Below are 24,643 nucleotides of genomic sequence, written 5' to 3'. Positions count from 1 at the left end.
CCAATGGAAAAGTACAGTGTCTTCTGGCCTCTAGGCCCGACCAGCTCTGGCTGGCCTACCTGATTCCTTCTTACTTCCAAGGGAGTGGGAGGGTAGCATCTGAACTGAAAATGCAGGGTTTTGTGTGTGTGTTGGTTTTTTTGTGTGTGTTTTTTTTTATTTTGGTTTTTATAGGAAAAACAAATTGGCATGAATGCTCAGTCAAACCAGCTCAGGCTGTTTGGGCAGATGCCTTTCTTTGCTTTTTTTTTCCTGTTTATTTTCCAACAAATCAATGCTTAACTGGTTGTTATCGGAGCAGAGCAACAGGTGCAAAAAAATAACTCTGCTGCCAACTCAAATGAAAAGGTAGGGCTTATACCCTCTGGGGGGTATTCCGAAGATAACAGAAGCCCCTGCCAGCACCCGAATTCACTGCCCTGTTGACGGTGGGTTTCATGTTAACAACCTGCTCCTAACCCTCCTACACATAAACACGCCATTGTCTCGGGGAGAGACATTCAGCCATCCAGACAACCGACGGCTTTATTCTGCCCCAGTGGTGATTGGTTTTGGCTGAGGCTGCTCTGTGAAACTCAGGGGCCTTACCCTGCCTGCCAACTTGATGACTGCGTAAGGGTTTCCTTGTGAAGGCAAGGGCATGGGGTTGCCAGAGAGAAGAGGACCGGTCCTGCTTTTAAACGTAGTTCAAGTTCTTTTCAAGGTTGGCCATTTCCAAATGCCAGAGAAGGTTGTCTGTCTCTCTCTGCTCTTGCTCCCCTCTGTCCCCAGCCAGAGGTGGGGACTGAGCTCAGATGACTTTGGAGAGAGCTACCATTGTTTTGGAAGTGCTGTGCTTGCTGAATAGTCTACCGGGGGAGGATAGTGTCTGTGTTTTGTTTCCAGCACCCAGCATAGTGCCCAGCATCTAGTAGACACTATATGTATACAGATGTCATATATGTATGCAAATGGATAAATATTTATAGTAGCATGACAAGAATTTCTGGATGATCATTTCTCTCCCCTGAAGGTTAAAAGGCTGAGACCCCACTTTTCCTGGATATGAGGCCTCAAACCCAGGGTGGTTAAGTAACCTTTTGAAAGGCTAAGGTGAGGGTGGGATCAGGTAAAGGGTGACTCAGCCCGCCACAAGATTCTCTTCGTAGGAGGAACCATCATAAAAATCCTCTGCAAATGCTGTGCTCTGGGGCCGGGTTTGTTTGTTCAGGCTTCAGAGACTCATCCTCATACGCAGCTGAGCCCTGCTGAATTTCCCGGCTAGGTGGTACCGGGCATTGGGACCTGCTTTGGGTCAAGTTGACAGACAACGTGGTGATAGAATCACACAGACAGATTGGAGGTTAAGTTCTCCGGAGTGCATGTGTAGTCTCTGACTTTTTCAAGGATTTCCTGGCATTTATGGATGTTTCCTTCAAGACTGAGATCTCCTTATTGTGGGAAATGAGGGAAGGCAAGGAAGTGAACCTATTTCCAGAAGTTCTTACCCATGAGAGGGCTTAAGCATTGGTGAAGGGAGGTTGGTAAAAATGCAGGTCCTGATTCTGAGATCATGGGTAAGATCCCAGGAAACTTCAAGTTTAACTCCTCCTCAGGTGATGAGGATGCGGGTGGTCTATTGAAATACCTGTGTGGCCTCTTAGCTAAGCAGGAAAGTAAGGTCAGAAGGCTCATCCAGGACCTAGATGCAACAGTCCCTCTGCCTCTCCAAAGACCTGCAAAGGCCTTTGGTTATAATAAGAGGTGAGGCCGTTTTTGTTTTGTTTTGTTTTGCTATACTTTCTTTACTTTGGGATCATTTGTTTTTGGAATAGAGAAAGAGGGTTAGTGGGAAGACAGATGGAAGTTCAGGATTGTAGAAAGTTTGCTGAATTCTTCACTTCATTGCCAAACAGAGGTCCAGGGTGACCTTGCTGAATGCGTGGCTCCCACATCAGTTGCTGAAGGAGAGGGCCAGCGGGGCCCTTCTGGTGTCCCTGTAGGGGAACAAGGCAACAAGGCCGAGTAAGAAAGAAGAGAATCTCTCAGGCCTTCCCTTGTCGGTTGGAATAAAGGTGTCTCCCAACCCTGACTCCACTAAAAAGTCTTCTTTAAATTTCAATCCAGCCTGAGTGCAAAAGAGAATTCTTAAAGATCTTTGGTGTCCATAGACCTGTAGGGGTCAATGGAAGGTCTTTGGAAAGCCCAGGCCCCACAGAATACATGCAAAACCAGGCTTGGACGTGCAGTTTTGGTAAAAGGGGAGAGCCTGGCTTCTGCTGAGATCTTGAAAGGCGCTGTGACCTTTAGATTCAAAGCTTGCCGTATTCTTCTCAATTTGTTACATCTGAATGGGACTGATAAAGGCTCCGGAGGCCATGTACGGTCATCTTGTCTTTCAATCAACTTCAGTGCTTGTCTGCTGTCAGTATCTTCGTCTTGTCTGAGTCTGGCACCAAGAATGATAAAGATCAGCATAATATGTATATTTATTTCCAAATGGCTTACAGTCAGTAAAGTGTATCTATAATGGATCGACACTTGGCCTCCCAAATCTGCATCATTGCTCACGAAAACGCTTGAAAGCCCAGGACTAGTACTTCAGATGTTGCCCCTGGGAGCATGAAATGTCTGCTTCAAAACACATTACAGGGTTATGAAATGACCTGTGATGTCATCCCGAGAGGATCAAATACATTCCCCAAGCTTGATTCACATTTTGATTCACTTGAAAAACATGAATTTTGCCTGTATTACATTCAGCGAGACTTTGCACGTATGTGAACTTTCTTCCCTCCTGGTTGGGAGTGTAGTTCCTTTGAAATGACAGTCATACTGAAACGGGAAGTCAGGACACTGTTGCAACATCCGTAAGGCAAAGACTTGGACTTCACCTGCTGGCAACTGGTTAAGGACCGAGAATGGTCTGGATATTGTTGTCATTGCCACAGCAATTGTTCAAAATGCCAACTTGCTCTTCTGGCTGGAGGAGTAAAATTACCCAATTTCGTGGCAATTTGGGGATGGTGTGGTTGAATGAGTACAGGAGCTGGGACAGCAGCAGACCATGGCTTTGATTACAGTCCTCTGGGGTTGGGGACAGAGAATACAGTGGGGCCTTGACTTACGAGTGTAATTCGTTCGGAGACTGAGCTCGTTAAGGAGCTCGTTAACTCAAATTACTCTATCAACTCAATGCAAAAAATCATCCGAGAGACAGCTGGTATCTCAAAAAACTCGTTAGTCGGGACACTCGTAAGTCAAGGCCCCACTGTATAGGCACAAGCCCTGCTTCAAGTCTGCTCTGTGGCCCTTAGCGCCCCCAGTCTGTGCTTTTGGGCCTGAGGTCTCATCCAGGTAAAGCACAAATAATTATGGACCAGTTTAAATCCAAAATATAAAAGAAAATGACTTTATAGAGTCATAGAGAAAGTATTTTGCCAGGATATGGCAAAAGTAGGTTTACAGTTGTGAGTACCTAAAGCACAGAGTTTATTCTTGTATTATTATTATTTATTAATTATTGTATTGTTTTCCCTACGAACAACTAAACCTACATTTGCCCTATCCTGTGTGTATGTATGTATACACGTATGTGTATATGTATGCCTGCAAGTGTGTACCTATGTATATGTGCATAGTTCTGCTTTAATGGCTAAAAGAGTATCATGGATGAAACTGTCCCAGCTTTGGAACCATTAGCATATTCCTGCCTAAGCATATTGTAGGAGAGGCAAAATGAAGGCAGCTTTCTATTCTTTTCATCCTGAAAGGAGCTCTTGGATATATTAGAATGTGAGATGGTCTGAGATTGCTCTGGCAAAAGGGAAAGAGGGTCTCAATAAGGGTCCTGCATGATTGATGGGCCAGGGAATTTTATCACCTTGGAGAAGTGTGGTAAAGGCGTGAGGCCCCAAATGGCACAGGGCGAATGCATGACTATGTATGGAAGGGTGTGGGGGTGAGGATGAGCTGAGGGCAACATTCTTCTCTGGGAAATACCTTCTTCTCAGCAGAAAGTGGCTAAATTCCCAGGGTTTGTTGCTAGACAGTCCAAAATTGAATTCTCTTCTAGCTCCAATTCTTGCTAAGCTGTGCAACCTTGGACAAGTTACCTAACTTCTCTGAGCCTCAGATTGGCCATCTGTGAAATATCTGAATATTAGCCTTATGGAGTTATTGTCTTGACTGAGGTAATGCATTTAAAACTATTAACAAAGAGCTGGCACATTTTAAGTGTCCAGTAAGCCCTAGATACTTTAAGGTAATCTATATAATAAAAGCATAATATGCTAATTAGACTGGATAGCTGAACGACCTTCCGGATGTCATTCCGGACGTCCTTTCAGACGAAGCCACCATGGTGGGAACCAAGGCAGTAGCAGTTAGGGGTGATCAGACAGGCAGGCAGGCAGAGTGGTTAGGGGCAATCAGGCAGGCAGGCAGAGGCAGTTAGGGGTGATCAGACAGGCAGGCAGGTGAGCCATTAGGAGCCAGCGGTCCCAGATTACGAGAGGAATGTCCTGGATTGTGAGAGGGTGCAGGCCGCTGAGGGACCCCACCATGCATGAATTTCATGCACTGGGCCTCTAGTAATAATGATAATTATCATTATTTGTATAGCATTCAGTCCCAGGTCTCAGTAACCCCACCATGGAGCAAAAGACATTCCCTCCAGCTGAGCAAGCCCAGCTGGGCTGTATTTGTCTTTGCTGGGAGGTTCTCTCTCGGCATGTAAGAGGAAAAGCCTGCTGAGCAATGCTTGGCCTTGATAGGAGTCCTGAGACTGGACATAGCCTCCTGGGTTCGGGGGTACATGGCCCCAGCTCCCTGCCAGAGTCCCAGTGGTGCCTCCTTCCTCTTGCTTTCTTGTCTCTATTCGCTCTAATCCCAGACCCTATGCTTTGTGGTGACTGAGCATTCCTCATGCGAAGGGGCCCTGTGGGTGGAAGGGGCCCTGTGGCCACTCTCTGGCAGGAGCTCCCATTTAGACATGATGCTCTCCTTTGCACCTGTACACCAGCTGTGGTGTGGGAGTGCAACGCAGAGCGATACCCGGGGTCTGTGGAGGTGTGCCCTCCCACTGCTGCTGGCAGCCTCGGGCACAGTGTGTCTTGTGGGAGGAATGGGGGCAGGAGGAATGGCTTGCAGTCCCCTAGGCAGGCACCATGCCCACGGGGGCATAGCACGGCTTCTGTGAGCAATGGCTGAGAGATGCTGCTCATAGCTCGGCCTAATGGTGCGTCCACACAGCAGCCCGAATGGGGGGTGGGGAGGCGGAAAATCCAGCTCTAGGCTCCATGGTGCCAGCTAGTAGACTGTGTAGATGGAAGAGGCTACAGGCCTTGCTTGAAATTAACTTGGCCCTCCATTTCCTCCTTGGATATTCAACAAAATAGAAACAACACAACAAATAACAAGTATTTTGATAAGAACCAGCTAACATTGACAAGTGCTTACCATGCATCAAACACTTCTCTATGCATTTTATGGTATCCTCTCATTTTATCTTTCAACAACCCTTTTCATATCGTAAATGAGGAAGCTAAGGCCGAGAGAAGTTGAATTCCTTGTCCAAACTTGCCCCTTCAGCAAATTGGCAAAGCCAGGCAGGATTTGAACTGTGGCTCTCTGACTCCTGAGTTGGAGGGATGCGGGGTGGGGGGGGGGGGGGGGGAGGGGGGGGGGCTAACCATTATACCATCCTGCCTCTGATGAGTCTGCCCTGGCTCCAAGGATGTCTCCAACTCTAACCACCAGAGTTTAAGGAAACTCGGGGGCAGGCCCTGTGACAATCACTAACATTTCCTGGCACTTGCCATGTACGAGATGACATGCTGAGGATTTTACAGACATTCTCATTGAATCTGCACATCAACTCCATCCCCTCCATGCTTTTTATCATCTGGGGAAACTGAGGCTTTAGAGAGGGTAGTACTTCCCTAAGGTCAACACAGCCAGCTGGCTGGCGGAATTGAGATTTCCACCCTCGCTCTCCAGCCTCTCTTCCGATCTGAGGTATGAGCTCTGGCTCTGCCCTGAGAAACACAGCGACACTAGGCTGGTGTGAAGCTCCTCTCACCTTGAATTTGTCCTTTCACCTCAGATGCCAGTGAGCTCCCGTCTCTGTGGCCAGGCTCACCCTCTCCCATGTGTGCCACTGAGCCGCGGGCAAAATGTGAGACTCTTAAACGTTAGGATCATGCCAAGTGTTGCGGTCCCTGCCCCTCAGGCGCTGGGGTGGTAGAGCTGGGGCCGGAAGGGACTCTAACTTTGATGAAGACCTAGAAGAGGTGTGGGCACAGGGTGGTGGGTCGTCTCTATGTGTGGGTGGCACAGAAGCAACTTGGGGCTGTGTAGGAATTTGTGTTTAACCTGAAACTTCCCATTAATAAAGTGGGGAGCAGAGAGTGGCCTCGCTCTCCCACCACCACTCAGGCAGGGGCACCCCAGCACAGCACAGCGCTGCTTCTGCAAAAATGAGTTTCAGGTTGGTCAAGCCCTCCTGGCCCATCGTCATTTGCAGGGTGGCTGCTGCCTAAGAGGTCCTGGCTGGAAGCCTGGTGTGAGGTTCTCATCCATACATACTCTAGTCCAGGGGTCCTCAAACTTTTTAAACAGGGGGCCAGTTCACTGTCCCTCAGACCATTGGAGGGCCGGACTATAGTTTAAAAAAAAAAAACTATGAACAAATTCCTATGCACACTGCACATATCTTATTTTGAAATAAAAAAACAAAACGGGAACAAATACAATATTTGTATTTGCATGTGGCCCGCGGGCCGTAGTTTGAGGACCCCTGCTCTAGTCTACTGGGCAGGAGCATGGCTCCTCCTCTTCCAAGAAATTGTACATGTCTGTCTCCAAAAGTGTCTGTCTTAGAAGCTTTTGCATGGAGGTAACGTCTTGGTCAGTGTGAAAGTGTAGATGATGAATGGGAGTCTGGAGCCAAATACTGTTCCTCCCATTTTTCTTATATGTGAAGGGGGATAAGAGAATGGAGATGAAACCCCCCCTGGATAACCTACCTTGCATTTCAGTCCTTGGGTTTGAAATGCAATTTACAGTTTGCGTGTGTGTGTGTGTGTGTGTGTGTGTGTGTGTGTGTGTGTGTGTAATTTTTAGTAGCCCAAGCAACAATTTATGCTATATTTCCAGAATGCCACCTGGGAATAGACAAAGTTGGCCCTGATACCCAGTGCATTTTCTTAAGCTTCCACTTAGGACACCGTGACTTGGATTACTTGGTTTGGGCCAGGCACTGTACTGGGGCCTTACTGTCCCCTATCTCATTTCATCCTCCCATGGGCCTACGTGGTAGGTAGTAATGCCATTTCTGTTTCCCAGGAGAGAATAGAGACACTCACAAAGGGTAGAGGACAGCCCAAGGTCATCACACTAGGAAGATCAAAGTCAGAGCTGTCACTGCCATAGGCTCTACTTTTAATCCGGTGTTCTCAACTGGGGATGGTTTAGCTTGAGGGGACATTTTGGGGGGTTGGGGATGCTACTAGATTCTAGAGGCCAGGGATGCAGCTAGACATCCTGCAATGCACAGCATGATCCTGCAGCAAAGAACCACCCCAGCCCAGACATCAGTCATGCAGAGGTTGGAAAATGCTGCTTTTCACCTACTGCACGTGACTGAGGACCACCTCCCAGAATTCCCCCTTGAGCTAGAGATGGGGAGGGGTGAGTCCTTCCTCCAGCTTGCTTTTGACTCGAAGGGTGGAGTCAGCCTTACTTTAGGCTCTGAATTTACTTCTTCAGTCCTGGAAAAAGTAAAGTGTGTTAGAGAAGTGTCTTGAGAATGGATGTTTAAAGAAAGGAAAGGAAACTGATTTTTATTGGGGGCACGTGTGCTGGTGCTGGGTTAGACCCCTTTAAACCCATTAGACTACTTATCCTTCAAAGCAGTCCTAGGCTTAAGGGACATCAACGTTTTCCCAGACTCCCCCTTTTAAACCAGGGAAGAAATAAGTTAACATACTCAAAGTCACCTGGCTCAGAATGGAGCCTGAATTCTACCCCAGGCTTCAAAGATCCCAAGTCTCCACCTCGCATCCTAGATGCTTTGCTGTGTATTGTTTTGTTTTTAATTTGTCTTTTGGTAGAAAACAATAAAAGCGATGATGAAGGTAAAGCAGGAAGCTTAAAGAAGGGCATTAAATGATCCCCCTACTTTTAAATGAAAAACATTGCTTTTTGTACCCCATAAAGGAATCACAAGGTACCACAGAAATTCTGTATTAGTAAATGGGAGTGTGGGTGTGTTGGTTATAATAATGCCTTAAAAAAACAAATTTCAAGGCACATTTATTATCCATGATCTCATTTGATCTCCACAACAGTCCTTGGGGCTGTTGGGGTGCAAATGCCCTCGTTTTACACCTGAAGGACTAGGCCCTGGGGTGGGGGATGGAGGGAGGGGGTAGGGCTTGGTGAAAGGCCTTCAGCTGTGTGAGCCCGGGGCCTTCTGTGCCCACTCCAGGGCCACTGTCCCTGCAGTGACATGCTGGACTAGAGACACTGACCTCCTTTTCTCACAAGCCTGGGTGAGCTCAAGTGAACTCTGACTCACTAAGGATTAAGTCACATAAACTCTTTTATGAGTAGTAACCATTTACTGCGCCCTGTAAAAAAGGGGCCCTCGCTGTGCTGGCTGCTTTCCCTACGAAAGGGGGTGCCAGCAGGGAGCAGTGCTCATGCATGCCAGCCTCTTGGGGGGGGGGGGGGGCAGGTGGTGATGGGTAGCTGCGACCTTGTAGCCCTCAAGGTTCTTCTGTGGGTTGAGGAGTTCTGGATGCCGCCCGAAGGTCATGGCAAGAAATGATGTCTGCCCCGAGGAAAGGGGCTTGTGGCACCAGATCTCCAGGGGAGAACTGGTCCACGTTGTCCTGTGACATTCACTGAATTCTTTTTTGCTGCCCGCTAAGTTCTCTCCGGGCAGGGCCTCAATGGCCTCCTAGTACTTTGAGTGTGGGGTTGTTCCCATTTTGCAGGTGGAGAAAGTGAACATCAGGAAGTGTTTGGCTAAAGAGACTTGGAAGCGGCTCAAGGTCAGGCACAGTAACGGGGGAACTAGGATGTGAGCCTGCGTCTCCCCAGCTCCCAAACCAGGGAGCGTAGCCCTTACATCACCCTGCCTCCCGGGGTTTTCTTTAGGGAGAAGTGGTGACAGATCTGAGCCAACCGAGGAGGTAACTCAGAATTGGCCAGGGCAGGTCTTGCTTCCACTGAAATGGCCATTTAGAAACAGCCCTGCAGGCAGATCCTTGTGAAATAATAGTTTCAGGGAAGTCTTCCCTGCCCATCCCCCCAGCCTGGAGGGCCTATTCCTCCCTGCAGATGGGCTGGGCTCTGAGCTTCAGCCCTTTCAGGGTTAAACAGTAACCTTTTTACTGCTTGTGGTTGAGCACATTTTGGCTCAAGCCCGGCCTTGAGCAAACAGGAGACCGGCCATGCCCCTTCCCTTCCCCAGGCACCCTTCTGGGGACGGAGAGGTTTTCTTTTGCCTTGAAGTCCCTCACCTGATTTCTTAGCTTTACGGCGATTGTTCTAAAAAGTTGGATGGGAAAAGGCCCAGTTATTGTGAAAAAGGGAAAGCTTTCAGTTGTTTTTTTGGGGTTTTTTTGTTTGTTTTGTTTTTTCCTTCTCTGAGGGTAAGAATCAAAGAGGTTTCTGTAAGGGAACTTAAAAATCAATTTGGTCGCCCTGGCCAGGGTGGCTCAGTTGGTTGAGCGTCATCCTGTGTATGGAAAGGGCTCTGTTTCGATTCCCAGTCAGGGCACATGCCCAGATTGTGGGTTCAATCCCTGGTCAGGGTGCATTCGGGAGACAATGGATTGATGTTTCTCTCTGAGTTTTTCCCTCTCCCTTCCTCTCTCTCTAAAAAGCAATAACATATTCTTAAAAAATCAATTTAGTCACTTTCTTTAGGTGTTTGTGTCAGAGAACTGAAACCCATGGCTCTTTCTGGTTCAGGTTATCCAAAAAGATTGCGTCTCTCCTCATAGTGACACCTTCATGGAGCCGTGCCCTATTGTGTGCCAAGTGTAGGAACTAATTTAATCTCCAGTCAAGGCCCTTTCTCACCTTCTATATAGACTGGATTCAGGCCCAATTTTTGCCAAACAACTGTGATGACGATAAGAGCAGGCTCAGATCTAGTTAGTTATAATCACCATAAAATTTTCTGTCTAACCTAATTAACTCCTCATCACTGCTCTGTCCCCAGTACCTAAGACAATGCCCAGACTCTTAGAGGGCTGACACATTTTTGTTGAATAAATGAATACACGAATGATTTTGTATTCCTTTTCCCGGTCCCTCCCCTCCCCTCTCAGGCCCTCCACAGAACCAAAGGAGCAGTGGCTAAATCAGAGCAAAGGGTTTTGAGGGCTGGAACCACTCTGGGTGGGCACTTTGATCCTGGGGGACACTTAAGGATGCAAGATTCCGCCCCCCCCCCCCCCCCAAACAGGCAGAAAACTTTCCGTGATCGGCTGCTATGAAGCTGGCTCCCTGTCCCTACCCCAACGTTTAGGGAGTGCAGGTTACATTCCGGATCCCAGTAAGGGTCAAGCACCTCTGGCACCTGGCTGATCTCCTTTTGAATGACTGAGCATTCGTTCATTCACATGGGGCTGAGGTCTGAAGGTGGAGGGTGCCTGGCTTGGGTGAGAACATGATAGATGCTGGAGAAGTGAAGAAGTATTTTCAAAGTGTAAAATTGGTACATTGTTTAACAAATTCAAGCAAGCCCATGGAAGACGGGCTCTTCTCCTAGGCCCTTTACTGAGAAAATGAGCCCTCGGACTGAAAAAGTCACTGCTCGGTCACTTTCGGAGCTTATGATAGTCTAAGAGGAGAGAGAAAGCTGGTCAGAATTCGTATCGGGAAGGAAGGGGAGGGGCAGTATCTTGTCAGGGAAACCAATGGATTCCTGATATTACCATGCAGCCAGATGCTGGAGGAGCTCTGGATGAAATATGACCGAGGCCCTCTGACCCCTGCCCACCCATGGCAGATACACTTGCTGGGTGCCCGGGTGAGGGCCTGCCTGGTGGGCTAGGACTCCCACGCAGGTGCCAGGTCTGTGCCTCTACCAGCTTGGATTTTCACTGTTTGCAGTTCCACTTTAAACAAAATCTCTTTGGCATTTTCACTATTGTTAAAAAAAAAAAAAAAAAAAAAAAGGCTTGGCTTCTGGCCAGACGCGCCCTGTGAGCAGGTATTGCATTTTCCCTTCGCTTCATTCCCGATCGGAGATTATTCATTTATGAATGGGTGGCTGTAAAAACTTGCCTTGTGCATATGAAAACTGAACCTGGAAATTTTTAATCGCCAGCGAGTTTTGCTTTTACGGAAGGGGCCGTAGCAATAGGCTTTGGAGGCAATGGTGGGAAGGGCAAATGCTTTTTCCTTTCTTCCTAAATTAACTCTCTGACCTGTACTCTCCGGTGACGATTGTCCAAGAGGCACTGACTGAACAGGTTGTTTGATCGCCTTACAGATCATGATTCTGGAAGGAAGTGGTGTAATGAATCTCAACCCCAGCAACAACCTCCTCCACCAGCAGCCCGCCTGGACAGACAGCTACCCCATGTGCAATGGTAAGCCCCTCCCTGCCCCCCTCCTGTGGGTGTTGAGTCTCAGGGGGGTTTTGCTTTACTTTCATTAGGTTTCGTTTTCCAACTTAAGGTATGAGATGCAGCAGGAGATGTGAGGAACCGCGGGGATGGGGGAAAGTCTTCGTGCTGGAGTTCTCTCTAGGCCCCCGGTGCTGCAGGCTGAAGCCCACTTGATAGATTTCATGGTTTCCTCCCAAGATTCAAGGTTCTGGGTGGGCAGCCTGGCAGATAGGGTTGTAGAGGAGATGCCCAAAGGGAAGGCCACCTGTTGAAACTTTTAACAGTATTTGGCTTAGGATATCCAGATAGGATAGGAGAGGAAGGTGTCTGTGCGTGTGCGTGTGCGTGTGCGTGTGCGTGTGCGTCTGTGTGTGTGTGTGTGTGTGTGTGTGTGTTGCACGGAAGCATGGAATTCGAGGAGGAGAGGGCTTAGCGGCTTCAACTTTTTATTTCATGCTCCAGTGACCTACCTTTGTCAGGGGAGAAGAGACTTGCCAGGAGACCGAGGCCCCTCTTTGGTGCTTTAATCTAGAACCTATTGATTAGAAGAGGGAGGGGTTGGTGGTGGGGCTTAGAGAGGGTTTGGTGACCAAGCCCGTGGCTTACTGTAGAAGCGAAACTGAATAAAGTGGTTGCTGAATCAGGGCCCCACACCCCGTGTGAAGGCTTTCAGTTTGGGCAGAATGCTGGGCGGTGAACAGCGGGGCTTTACGGAGCTCTAAGTCTTCTCCTACCCCCGCACCTGCTTCTGATCTCCACTCCAGAGACGGCTGCTCCAACTCCCCTAAAAAATGGAAAAGGCCTGTTGTGAGCAGAGTCCGAGGAGGAGTGGGAGGATAATGGAAGGATTATGCTCTCCAATTGCAGCTGGTCCATGTGCAGCTCCGCCTCTTAACGCGGAACTCTAGCCAAACATAGTTGAAAGCGTGCACAGGTGACCTTCCCTTGCTTGGTCACCTGGCCCACCAAACTGCTGCCTTTTCGGGGCAGTGACATTTTCTGTTGCTGTGGGACCTCCAAGGAGGACTCTAAACAGAGCAGGAAGGGTCTTCAGACTGGACCCTCCATTAAACAGCATTTTTCCTGTTTGCTTAGTTGAAAGCTGGGGCCATTTGTTCAGCAGGGAGTAGAATGTAGGTGCCACTTTTATTTCTTAATTTCCAGAGGCCTCCCAGAAGGCCCAGCTCCTGGTCATGATTGATGGGGTGGGGGAAGTCCTTTGAAAGACCGAGAAGACCTGAACTCTTAGGAATCTAAAATTTCAGGAATCTGACCAGTCCACTGGCCGATGGGGAGAATTTTCCAGTCAAGTTCATATAAAATTCTCTGGTGCTTTCAAGTTCCGACAGGATGGACTGTCAGGAACGATCCTTTCATCTGGGTCATGTGCAGTTGAGAGAAGAAATTCCTGCAGGCCGGTTGTTGGGTTATGGAGAGCGACTGCCTCTTCTTTGCACTCCCAGAGCTGCACTATCATAACAACACAATTATTTTAGAAAAAAGAGAACAAAGACTCGTGGAACCACACAAAAATATCCCCTCCCTAAACAGGTGTATTGTGAGACCTCCAAAATGAAGAGGAATTGGAAACATCCAGTCTAAGCTCTGTGTGTTTATATATCTGGAAATATTTCTATGTAATTTAATTTTTGGACTAGATTTTCCCAATCCTTGTCCCCATTCCTCTCTACCACTGGCTTCTGCTTCAGGGTCCACGCTGAGGGTGTAGGGCTGCGTTTGTCTGGACGTGAGGTATGGGGGATAAAGTACCCACTGTGAGTGGCAGCTGTTACCCAAGCAGCCACCTTCATGCCTAAATCATCTGGACCTCCTGGTCTTAGTGCTCCTGAAATCTAGAAGCGGGGGATGGATTCTGAAGGTGTGAGCAAAAGTGGGATTGGGTTGGGAACATTCCCCCTTCAGTCTCTCCTGAGAGCTAGGCCGTGGGCATTATGGGAATCCAATCTTTAGGGGTTCCTTAACTCCTTGCAACTCAAACTGTATCTACAGACGATCACCATTACCATCACCACCACCACCACCATCATCATCATCATCATCCAGTGGAAGCTTGTTAGGAATGCAGAAGCTCAGGATTCTGTGTAATCAGAATCTGCATTTGAACTACATTCCCTGGTGATTCATATTTACATCAGGGTTTGAGAAGTACTGGTGTACGATGACCTTGAAGCAAAAGTTAGGGACAGTTTGCTTGTGCTACACATTCCACCCTTGAGTTTGTGGGAATATCTGTGTATCATGTTCAGCTAGATTTCCCCTGCTTCAGCTTAGTGGGTGGCAACAGTGTATTCCCCTGGCCCAGTGATGGCGAACCTTCTGAGCTCGGCGTGTCAGCATTTTGAAAAACCCTAACTTAACTCTGGTGCCGTGTCACATAGAGAAATTTTTTCATATTTGCAGCCATAGTAAAACAAAGACTTATATTTTTGATATTTATTTTATATATTTAAATGCCATTTAACGAAGAAAAATCAACCGAAAAAATGAGTTCGCGTGTCACCTCTGACACGCGTGCCATAGGCTCGCCATCACTGCCCTAGCCCCTGCCCCCCACCTTTCCAGAGAGAGCTATTCCCCCTAGATCTCTGTTTACAAGGAAACCATAAGACCTCTCAGCCCTGTTACATGCCCCCAAAGGCTGGTTGGCGCTCTCTTCTCCATCCCCTAGGACTTTGGGCTGATGATGTTCTCTTAAGAGAGGATGAGATGGTAACCATACACAGATGGTTAGCCTATACTAAACATAACAACTCTTATTGGCTTGAATGATATTTTCTTCACTGGTATTTGAAATAACCATCTTGTGAATGCACCTCACAACTCTTTCAGGTTCCCACATTACTTTTTTTTTCCAGCAACAAATGCCACTAAAGAAATCTATAGCGAGTGCCTAAGATGGCAAGGCCTCTAAGATAGTTTTCATTGGAGGCACAAAGATGCGTGAGACAGGGCCCATGACCTTGAGCATTACAATTTACAGAGGAGAATAAGACAGTACTTAGATACTCCTAAAGGAAAGCAGAACATGATAAAAGTCATTATGAGAAATACCCAACACGTCTCCTGGCGATTCACAGGACAGCAGCCCTCACAGTAAATGGGAGTCTGTGATGACTTCCCTCGTGGGGTGGTCAGAGTTTGAAAGCTGCGTAGGAATTCAACAGGGAGTGATTGGTAGAATAGAAACTTGCCTGAAAGGACAACATAGAAAAAAGGCCATAGAAGAATCAATAGCTAGTGAAGAGCCTCAATGCGTGGCTTGGCAGTTTGGTACCTAATTTCAGTGGATGATGGGAAGTGGCCTAAGTTAAGGTAACTGTGTAAGGAAATGACCTCACAGTAGCTATTGTAACCAGTGTGGGGCAGGGAGGGGTCAGCACAGTTAGCGGATGAGGAACCTAGACCACTGTGAGGAGAAGCAAAGGCAGCATAGAGAAAAGAACCTTACTCTCTGGCCTCACTTTTGGCTGAAAATGGTCTGAATTTGAGATGTGGATGTGTATATGTGTGTGTAAGAGAGAGAAGAAGATGGGAGGGAGACAGGGGGAAGAAGAGAGAACGAGAACTATGTAGGGGTGAACAATACCTAATAAGTTGCTGAAACCAGCAATGCTTTCTCTTTCATGGAACTTTGGGGGAAGGTGGGGAATAAACTCAAGATCTCAGGGTATTTCAGGTCTCCTGTCCTCATCCAGCTCCCAGGGGTAAGTATTTGATACTGAAGAGGGCATCAAGATGCACAGGGGCTAAATGCATGGCCCCATCACAACTAGAAAAAGGACCACACTTCCAAGGGCCTCCTCTACAGAGCTTGTCTCCTGCTCCGGCCCCATCTGGTGCACAGGGACTGTGGTTGTGATCCGATCCTCATGACTTCTGGCCGCCAGTGACGCATCCCCACCCCACCCCACCCCACCCCACCCCTGCCTGGGATTATGCCCAGGAACAACCATGGGTCACTCAGAACCACCCCCTGTTTTGCAGTTTCCAGTGGATTTTTTGGAGGCCAGTGGCATGAAATCCATCCTCAGTATTGGACCAAGTACCAGGTGTGGGAGTGGCTCCAGCACCTGCTGGACACCAACCAGCTGGACGCCAGCTGCATCCCTTTCCAGGAGTTCGACATCAACGGCGAGCACCTGTGCAACATGAGTTTGCAGGAGTTCATCCGGGCGGCGGGAACGGCGGGACAGCTCCTTTACAGCAACTTGCAGCATCTCAAGTGGAACGGTGATTGTCCTTCTTTCCATCTCGCTAGGAGTCAGCTGAGAAGAGCAAAGCCTCTGCAGCCAGCAGGGATCCTAGTCAGGGGGCATCAAAGGATGGTCTCACCTCCAAATTACTGTTTCCAAGACAGGGAAGTAGAAGGGAGGGGAGAGAACAAGCAGAAAAACTAGGCTGCGAGTGTGTCAAGACCCATACAAACCCAGTGTAATTTAACTCTCTCCTGTGGCCGATGATCAAGGAGATGTGCTAGCAGGGTATTCACAGAATACTCGCTCCTCTCAGAAAACCTTTCCTCTTTGACTTGCAAACAGGGTTTGATAGCTTAATTCCCAATTACTTGCTTGCTAAGATCATCATGGCTATTTTTTTTCGAAACTTCCAGACCGAGGTTCTTAAGGTGGAACCTAAGATAGTAAGAAGATATGCAAAATTAGGTCTATGTTTGTGTTTTGGGAGGGAAGGGGAGCAGACTTACAATATTTCAGCAGATTCTTAAAAGTTCTGTTAAGTAACAACAACAAAAAAGGGAGTTAGAGCTAATGGTCTGGACACGTGTAGGAAGTTTCTGCAGTGATTTCTGGAGTTGGTGCTGCCCTTAGAGCCAAATGTCTTTCTTAAAAAAAAAATTATATATATATTTCAGAGAGGAAGGGAGAGGGAGAGAGAGATAGAAACATCAATGATGAGAGAGTCATTGATCTGCTGCCTCGTACACACCCCACACTGGGGTTTGAGCCTGCAACCCGGGCATGTACCCTGACTGGGAATCAAACTGTGACCTCCTGGCTCACAAGTTGATGCTCAACCATTGAGCCATTCAGGCCAGGCCAAATGTCTCTCTTTCAAGGTCTCACCTAGCCCCCTGCCAGCCACCATTTAAACACCGTGCGTCGCGATAGCTTATACACACACGCACACATTCTACACTGGCTTGTAAGACATAGTGGGCAGACAACTTGTCTTGCAGAATGTATTTGACACTGGCATAACGTTGCCCTGCTAATGGCTGTAAAAAAACATGGCTCCTCTGAGAACGACAGCTATTTTGGAAAGCAGTGATATACAACAAGAGTGAGCTGGCCTGTCCACATCAGAATGGTCAAGTCTGTCTTAGCAGAACCTGTATGTAGGCAGGTAGCTGGGGCTTTGGAAAGCATGAGACCCAGGGCTATGTGCCATATTCGGTCCCTGACAGCTGCCATCAACGCTGAGCAGGTCCCCGCCTGGGCACAGAGCCGGCTTCGGTGCTGGCCATTTTGGATGACCTCATTCAGCTCCTGGGCACTTCCTTCTCCTCCCGCCCCCCCTCCCCTCACAGACATGGTTGCACATTTTCTTTTACTAGAACCAAACCAAACAAGGCTCTATAAATAATCCCCAGGAATCTTCAGAAAGAGCAGACTTACACTTGAGGAATTAAAAATATTTACCTTCCCACCTCCAATTAAATCCAGACCTTCAAAGCTTTGCCCTGATTGAAGCCCAAGGTGGGGAGTCCGGGGAGGTGATGTGGCTGTCTTTGACCTTCCATCTCTGACCGTCCATGACTTGTTTGGTCCCACTGGATGCTGCTGGTGCCTCTGGAAGTGGCTAATGACCAGATTTCTCACCTTTGATTGTTGTTTGCCTTTTTGTAGACATTCCATTAACTTACATTTATTAAGTGTTTACGTATCCTAGGCATGCTAAGTGAGTTGATTCATTTAATGACTTTCTGAGACAATAAATATTGTACCCATTTTACAGATGGGACAACTGAAGGCCAGAGAGGTTAGAGCATGACCCCTGCTCCTGAGATATTTATAATCTGGCTAGGGAGAAAAATCCTATGACCTTTATTCATCTGTATATACATGCTTTTTTACTTATGACACATCCAGAGAGGAATTGCAAGGCATAAAGAAGGGAAGAATCACTGCATTTACCCAGCCATAGCTCATAGATTGGGTCTAATAAGAATAAATTTGATTACTTTTAAGATCAAAGAAGAATAAAGCCAGTTAAATTAAACTGGTTTTCCTTATATTTGCGTTTTCATCTCGTGTCATATCTTAGCTGGGAAAGCACCTTAGATACCATCTAGTAATGACTTTATATAGTTTAATCCCCTAAATTTACAGATGAGGAAACCAAAACCCAGGAAGTGTCTTGCAGTTCTTAGTGGAACACTGATCTTCTGACTTCTGAAGTTCTATTGCCACCAGACTGGATGCCTTCCCTATACAAGGCCACATAATTCCATCCGATGTGGGTGCCTGAGCTACTGATTTTTCTGTGCCAGGAAGTTCAAGCTTGAGTTTGTAGATCCAGAGAGGGAAGCCCCCTCCCATAAGCAAACAGAGGTGGTCAGGCGATCAGGCAGTGGGACTGGCAGAAGCTCTTCCCAGAAGTCGGCTCCGTCCTTGTTTAAGTTTTGGCTCCCTGCGGGCCCGCTCTGACTTTCCCAATCTGCCCTTCACAGGCCAGTGCAGCAGTGACCTGTTCCAGTCCACACACAATGTCATTGTCAAGACTGAACAAATGGGTGAGTAGTAGCAAAGAGAGCCAACTTGGTAGGCAAATCCCTGGGGGGGACAATGGGGAGTGAGTGCGAAGGAGTGTGGGAGCAGGAAGGAGCCAGTATTTTTGGCAGGAAACCCAGGGACGCCTCTTCCCTGGCTGTCTCCAAGGGGCCACCCTCTGTGGGCCTCGTCCCCTGGGCTTGGGACCAGTGACTCCCAACTATTTCTGATTTCTAGACTGATGGTGAGACCAATTCTGCCCACATTTCTTTGCTTCCCACTACTGGTCAGGACATCATCCAGGCTCCGCTCCAGGAGCTGGGAAAATTGCAAAGTCTATGTGGGCCTCCTTCTCACCACAGAGTCAGGGGACTTGACCAAGTTAGGAGAAGCAAAGGGAGAGAAGAGGAAGGATCTATGTTTCTCCCTCTCCCCCTCCCTTGGTAGGAGTGTTACAAAAAAGGACGAAGATACAGACTTGCTGTTGTACTTACTGTGGTTTCTAGGGCTCTCAGAGGTTTCGTAGGAATGTCAAAGGCAGCTATGGAACCCAACTTCTGCTTTCTGTGCATTTAGGTAAAAGATTACTCCGGGCTCTCAAAGGGGTCTGCAGTCCCACGGTATCCCTATTCATTTTTGTTCTCCTTCCCCCATCCTAATCTCTCACCTGGGGACTTTCGGTCACCTCTGGAGACTTGCAGGGGGCAATAACTGCCTCAAGAAGTTTTGCCCAGTGGCCTTGCACAAATCGGATTTCCTTGCACATTGACCTTTGGCCTATGGCCTCTTGGTCTAAGGGGAGCTATGCAAGTCCCTGAAAGTTCACTGGCCATGATGAGACTGTGCAGCTGCCACTGCTCCAGGGTTGCTCCCCAGGTCCAGGTCCTCATCGGTGCGGCTGCAAGCCATGAGAGCCCTCAGGCCTGCCCGAGGGTTGCGTGCCAGTCATTAAGGGCAGAATTGCACCTAGGAGTGATTTGTGAGCCATCCAGAGCCCAAATTGGCCCCATGCAATTATTTGCTCTTTTATAAGGGGGCTAGTCTACTATTATTGAAGCCAAAAACAATAGCTGCTAAGCATGTTAATTAGCGTGTCCTAGCTCTGCCTTCTCCCACAGACCAGGGGTTGGGTTACCTGGATGGTCTGTGCTTTATGGGTCTGGCTGTCGTAGAGGCAGATACAGGGGGTTAATAGGGAGATGGTGTGCCCCACCCCCACAGTGACCGGGCAGATAGCCCCACCATAGCCAGGATGGCATGCAGAGGTCCCAAGTAACTCGATAATTCCTCCCTGACCATCCAGACATTCTTGTGTTGCCAGTTCAGAAAAGCTAAGCCAAAGGGTGGAGGAGAAGGTCCGCCCAGGGAGGAGGGGAGAAGAGGCTCACAGAGGGGCCGACACCTCCAAACCTTTTGGTTCAGTTTGTTTTCAGAGACAACAACAGGTGTACGAGGTGACCCAACAAGGAGAGAGGGTGTAACCCCAAGAGATTGGGCTTGGAGTGCCCAAACACGTAGCTATTAGTTAAAATACCAGCTAAATCCCTGTGTCGTAAACAAGAGGACTTAGCCAATGACTCAGGTTTTATACCTTTTATGTTGTAAAAACAAAATGAAACTCGGCCAGTGACTTACCACCCGGCCCAGAAATTCAGAAGCTGGGCAGGAGGGGAGCCGAGGGCAGCCGTGATCTGTGAAGAGAAGAAAGCAGGAAGTTCCTGGTAGGGACGAGGTGAGCACTCCTTGCCAGATCTTGCAGCTCTCTGCCAGCCAGGAAAGAAAATGCTTCTGTTGGAGACTAGCCCAGATGTGGGGGTTGCGTAGGAGTTGGGCTTCATTTGGGGTAGGTAGAGGGGAGTTTTCTTTGAATCTGAAATCTGAAGAGTCAATCAGAGTCAGACATGCTTGCAGAGAGAGAGAGAGAGAGAGAGAGAGAGAGAGAGAGAGAGAGAGGGAGAGAGATGCTTTTGCAAGATGAGGCAATGGGGCCCTACTCTTAAAAGTTGTTGGATTTGTGTTTTGAGAATATCATGTTGTCCCTTAAGCTAATTGGAGAAATCCTAGAGGGAGGGGGCTGTTGCCAACTTGAGGAGAGATCTCTCTGGATTGCAGCAATGAAGACACTATGATGAAAATGACTAGACTTTTTTTTTTCCTGACGGAAACATCATTAATTCTCCCAGGAACATATTACTGGAAAAAGTTGTTCATTAATCATGAATTTATTTGTCTCTAACAATGTCTTTTTCTAGTGTAAAAATATTCTGGTCCCTGTGTAGTAGAATGCAAGACAAGGTCAGGCTCCTGAACCCACCCCCTGCCGTGTCCACTCTGAGAAAATTCCCAGGAAACCCAAGCATTGGTCTAGGTCAGAATTCCACTGTTGCAACTTCCCCCACAATGCAACAGGTGCAGAACACACGGATAGAGCTATAGCAAAGTCCATTTCCCCAGGACACTGGAAGAAACAGAGGGTAACATTATTATAAAGTAACAGGTGGCTGGAGTAGCAGTGTCTCCCTACACTCTGGAGACCACCCCCTAGCTCCTATGCCTCCCTAATGAGCCGTGAGTTAGAAAAGGGAAGCTCTTTCCCAGGGATGATGATTGTTAACCGTTCCCATTTTCTGTCCTTTGTAGACCCTTCCATCATGAACACCTGGAAAGAAGAAAACTATTTATATGACACCAACTATGGTAGCACAGTAGGTAACTAACTCCCCAGCACTGCACGCCCTTTTACATTCTGATTTTGCTATCCTAATAGCCAAAAAATTCTGTCGTCAGAGGGGGCTCTCAATGTCCTTTATCTTTTCATGGCTACAGATTTGTTGGACAGCAAAACATTCTGCCGAGCCCAGATCTCCATGACAACCACCAATCACCTTCCTGTAGGTAAGTTGTCCTGACATCAGAGGCTGTGTGCCTCATGTAAGTCGCTTAATGAGAATTGCCAACATCCTATGTCTCCATTTTGCTGGAGTCTTTCTCATTAAAAAGTGAGGAAAGGGACAGAGTTACTATTCATAAAAGATCTGCTTTTGAGCCAATATTTGTACATGGAATATGACCAGTGCGGGTGCCTCTAGTAAAAGTGTTTGTCTCCTGTGAAACCACGTCACTCTTCTTGTGATAACAAAAACTCTCTTTTCAACAAAAACCGGCTCTTGGGAAACTGTCTGATAAAATTATTCAAACTTGAGTATACTTGTGGGGGCAGAAGGCTATATTTGATTTTCGATAAACTATTTGGCTTTAGAGAAAGAAGGTCTAACGGAGGTCCGTGAACCTGTGGCAATGGTCTTTGGGTAGAGGGGGAGCAATTGGAAATTTTCAGAACCCCAGAAATTACATTATTTTGTCAGTTCTTGAAGCCTGGCTCATCAGGACTCTCCAGTCACTTTTTGAATTCTGTTCACGTTAGTTGTATTTGGTTAAGATTAGATGCACCTGTTGGCTATCCATGACTCAATCAAGGTTACATTGAATGAGAGGGTTGGTCTGCTCAAAGTCTGAGAGAGGGCCTTTCAGATTATGCTCCCCCCTCCATTTACAAATAGGTACCTTGGCATGTACCAGGTAGGACTGAGTGCATTGGGGAGATGAATAGAGGGTTTCACGTTGACCTTCAATCTGGGTGCGCACTTGTGGATCTGTCTGGGTCTGTGAAACGGAGCTTAGACTTGTCGCAAGTGAATTGCCCTTTCTTGGAATTGAATTTGGGACAACTTCAGACTTTGGATTTAAATGAGTGTTTGGGGAAGAAAGCACAGAATCAAACAACAACCCCTCCTCCCTTTTTTTTTTTTTGCTTTTGTTGAGTATGTTTTTGAGAACTGAAATAATGAAAGCTTTTGGTTTGAGGTTTTGTACGGTCAAGCCCCTGGAACGGGACAGGGATGGGAGCCAGTGTCAATGCTTCTGGGATTGAGGTTAAGAACTGAGGCCAATTCATTTCTCTACTTCCCCCTCCCCCGAGTGACCCATACTTTGTGTCACTCTACATATCTGTGGAAATTAAGAAACAGATCCAACCCTGGATCTGCCCTTCTGGGGGAACTGAGCCAATCGAGGTAACATTTCTGTGCAATCGTTGCCACCCCGTCCTGAGCAAGGTTTCAGAGCCGAGGAAACCACCCGCCTGCTCCCCCTCTGACTTCCTCTCACACTTCCTAAGGTGTCGCCGCCCACGTCCTTCCGGTTGGCTCTTTGGCTTATGGCAAAAGATTCCAACCAGAAGTAAGGTGGAACCAACCACTTCCTGAGCCTGGGGGGGTTGGTAGGTCTTGAGGCGCCTAGGAAACCTAAAAGCCATAATCACAGCCCTGCTGCCCTCCCCGCCAGGCCTCTCCCGTGTCCTGACTTCTGAACCTCAGAGTCTGTGGGGCCCCAGAGGCCAGTTCCTGCTTTCAGATTGGCAGCGGCAGAAAACTCACAGTCTCCTATTTCTGAAAAGGCCTTCCTTTAAATGGGCTTTACAAATCTGCTCCCCATGATCTCCCCTGATCCTTGACCCCCTAGCCCCTCAACCCTACCCCACAAGTGTAGAGTGTAACACAGGCTGGAAAATGAGATCATCAATTCAGGTCTTCTACCAGAATTATCCCTTAAAGAACCAATTGAGTGTCAGGGGTTGCCAAATTCTTTGGCATAACAGCCCTCCAGTAGGATATTTGATTATTAATTTCTTTCAGTATAGTTTAGTGTCTATTCTATTGGATGGGCCCAGAGCCCCTCCCCCAGGGAAAAAAAAAAAGGAGAGAGCGTGGTCGTTTGTCTGAGTCTTTACCTTTCATGCTCCCATTAGACTGAATGCAGTTATGCAGTTAAGTACCTTTCTATGTTTTAATGCAAGTTACCCGTGGAGCGAAGGCGAGGCCGGGTAAACTGATGCCCTCGGTGATAAAGGCAGGCGGGGCAGCGGCCTTTGTTTTGATTTCCCTTCCATCTGCCCATTTCATAAAATGGCTGCCGCCAGTGTTCCTGATCTGCCCGATAGTCCTCGAGCCAATCACGCCAACTCGGGCCTGATGTGTTTATTCACCGACTTGCTGAGCCTAAAGCTAGGGTGGCACGGTCTATTATAACACTGAAATTTGTATATCCCGTAAAGAAATGGCTCACAGCTGAATCATATGCAAATGCTTCTAATCTTCTCTTCTTGCGAAGCAGCTTAGCTGAAGTCACCATCTGGCTCTTGCATCATAAACCTGGGGCTTCGTGCTGCCCCTGCCCTGGCCAGACCTTGGCCTGAGAGGCCTGGGCGCCCAGCGAGAGAAAGCCAAGCTGGACCACTGCCCCAGAGCGAGCCCTCCTTTTATAAGCATGAATCACCTAACCACATGGCTGCCTTCAAAGGTTCTGACTTTTATTGGGGGTGAGGGGAATAGGAGGGGAAGAGGCCATCATATTAAAGGGAGGTTTCAGATCAAAAGATTTTAGTGTGAAGACAGCTCAGGGATTCCAGAGCTTGCCCTCACGCTCGGGACTGCACAAGGAGGCTGGAAGAATGAGGGTTTCCTTTAGCTTTGGGCTGCATAATCCTCCGTATGATGATGGAAACATTTGTATTGGGGAATAATTTTTTTTGGTCTTTTCCAAACTGGACAGAGAGCTAGCCCAGGTAAATGGCTGACATCTCACGGTCTATCTGGCCTGGGGTTTTTTAATCTGGAGTCCATGGACTCCCAAGTGAGCCACGAACCCCTGGGATTGTCCACAGATTTTCACAAGTGAACAATATGTGCATTTTTTTCTGGGGAGAAGGGTCTAAGGTTTCCATCTTATTCACAAAGTTACCTTAACCCCAAAGTAATTGATTCGACACCTGCCTGGAACCCATACGCAATGATTGGGGCCAATAAACTGGGAGACACTGGTTTTGTGTGTGTGTTTTTTTTTCTGAATTCAACCTTGGCTTTGAAATAAAGGCCCTGCCATTTGAAGACGAGCCTTGCTTGTGGCCTGCTGGGTAAATGCCACTCTTTGTCTGAAGAACAACGTGGCCCTGTCAGAGTGATGTATACTTGGAAACCGGGGTGAGCGCCAGACCTGTTGCAATATTGTCACATCCTGATGGGATGTTGCAACCTCACCCTGAAACCTACAGGGAGGGAGAGTGAAGTCTCCTTGCATTTCCTGTGAATTTGTCCTTCTGGATTTCAGAGAAACCCAAGGCAGGTGCGGGTCTCTGGCTGACAAAGCCAGCGGAGGAACTCTTACCCAGAACAAGAGGTTCCTTTTCTGACCAGATCTTATTAAATCCCTCTCCCCCAGCTTACC

At 47.8% G+C, this 24,643-nt stretch overlaps 1 protein-coding gene across 5 annotated transcripts in view; it reads left to right on the top strand.

Annotated features, from left to right (window-relative positions):
- The window catches only part of EHF (ETS homologous factor), a 42,243-nt gene that overhangs the window by 10,110 nt on the left and 7,490 nt on the right, over positions 1 to 24,643 (top strand). For 4 of the 5 annotated variants that reach the window (XM_036326250.1, XM_036326251.1, XM_036326249.1 and 1 more), the window contains 5 exons: positions 11,495 to 11,594; positions 15,618 to 15,863; positions 18,322 to 18,384; positions 21,002 to 21,070; positions 21,188 to 21,256. In XM_036326250.1, coding sequence (XP_036182143.1) covers positions 11,498 to 11,594; positions 15,618 to 15,863; positions 18,322 to 18,384; positions 21,002 to 21,070; positions 21,188 to 21,256 — 544 coding nt within the window. In that variant the 5' untranslated portion in view covers positions 11,495 to 11,497. The remainder of the gene's footprint in view (positions 1 to 11,494; positions 11,595 to 15,617; positions 15,864 to 18,321; positions 18,385 to 21,001; positions 21,071 to 21,187; positions 21,257 to 24,643) is intronic. The other variant, XM_036326252.1, reaches the window with a different exon arrangement.

The sequence above is a fragment of the Myotis myotis genome, unplaced genomic scaffold (genome assembly GCF_014108235.1).
Source record: "Myotis myotis isolate mMyoMyo1 unplaced genomic scaffold, mMyoMyo1.p scaffold_m19_p_10, whole genome shotgun sequence".
Taxonomy (NCBI): domain Eukaryota; kingdom Metazoa; phylum Chordata; class Mammalia; order Chiroptera; family Vespertilionidae; genus Myotis; species Myotis myotis.
Note: the sequence above shows the minus strand (reverse complement) of the source record. Positions and strands in the feature narration are given on the sequence as shown.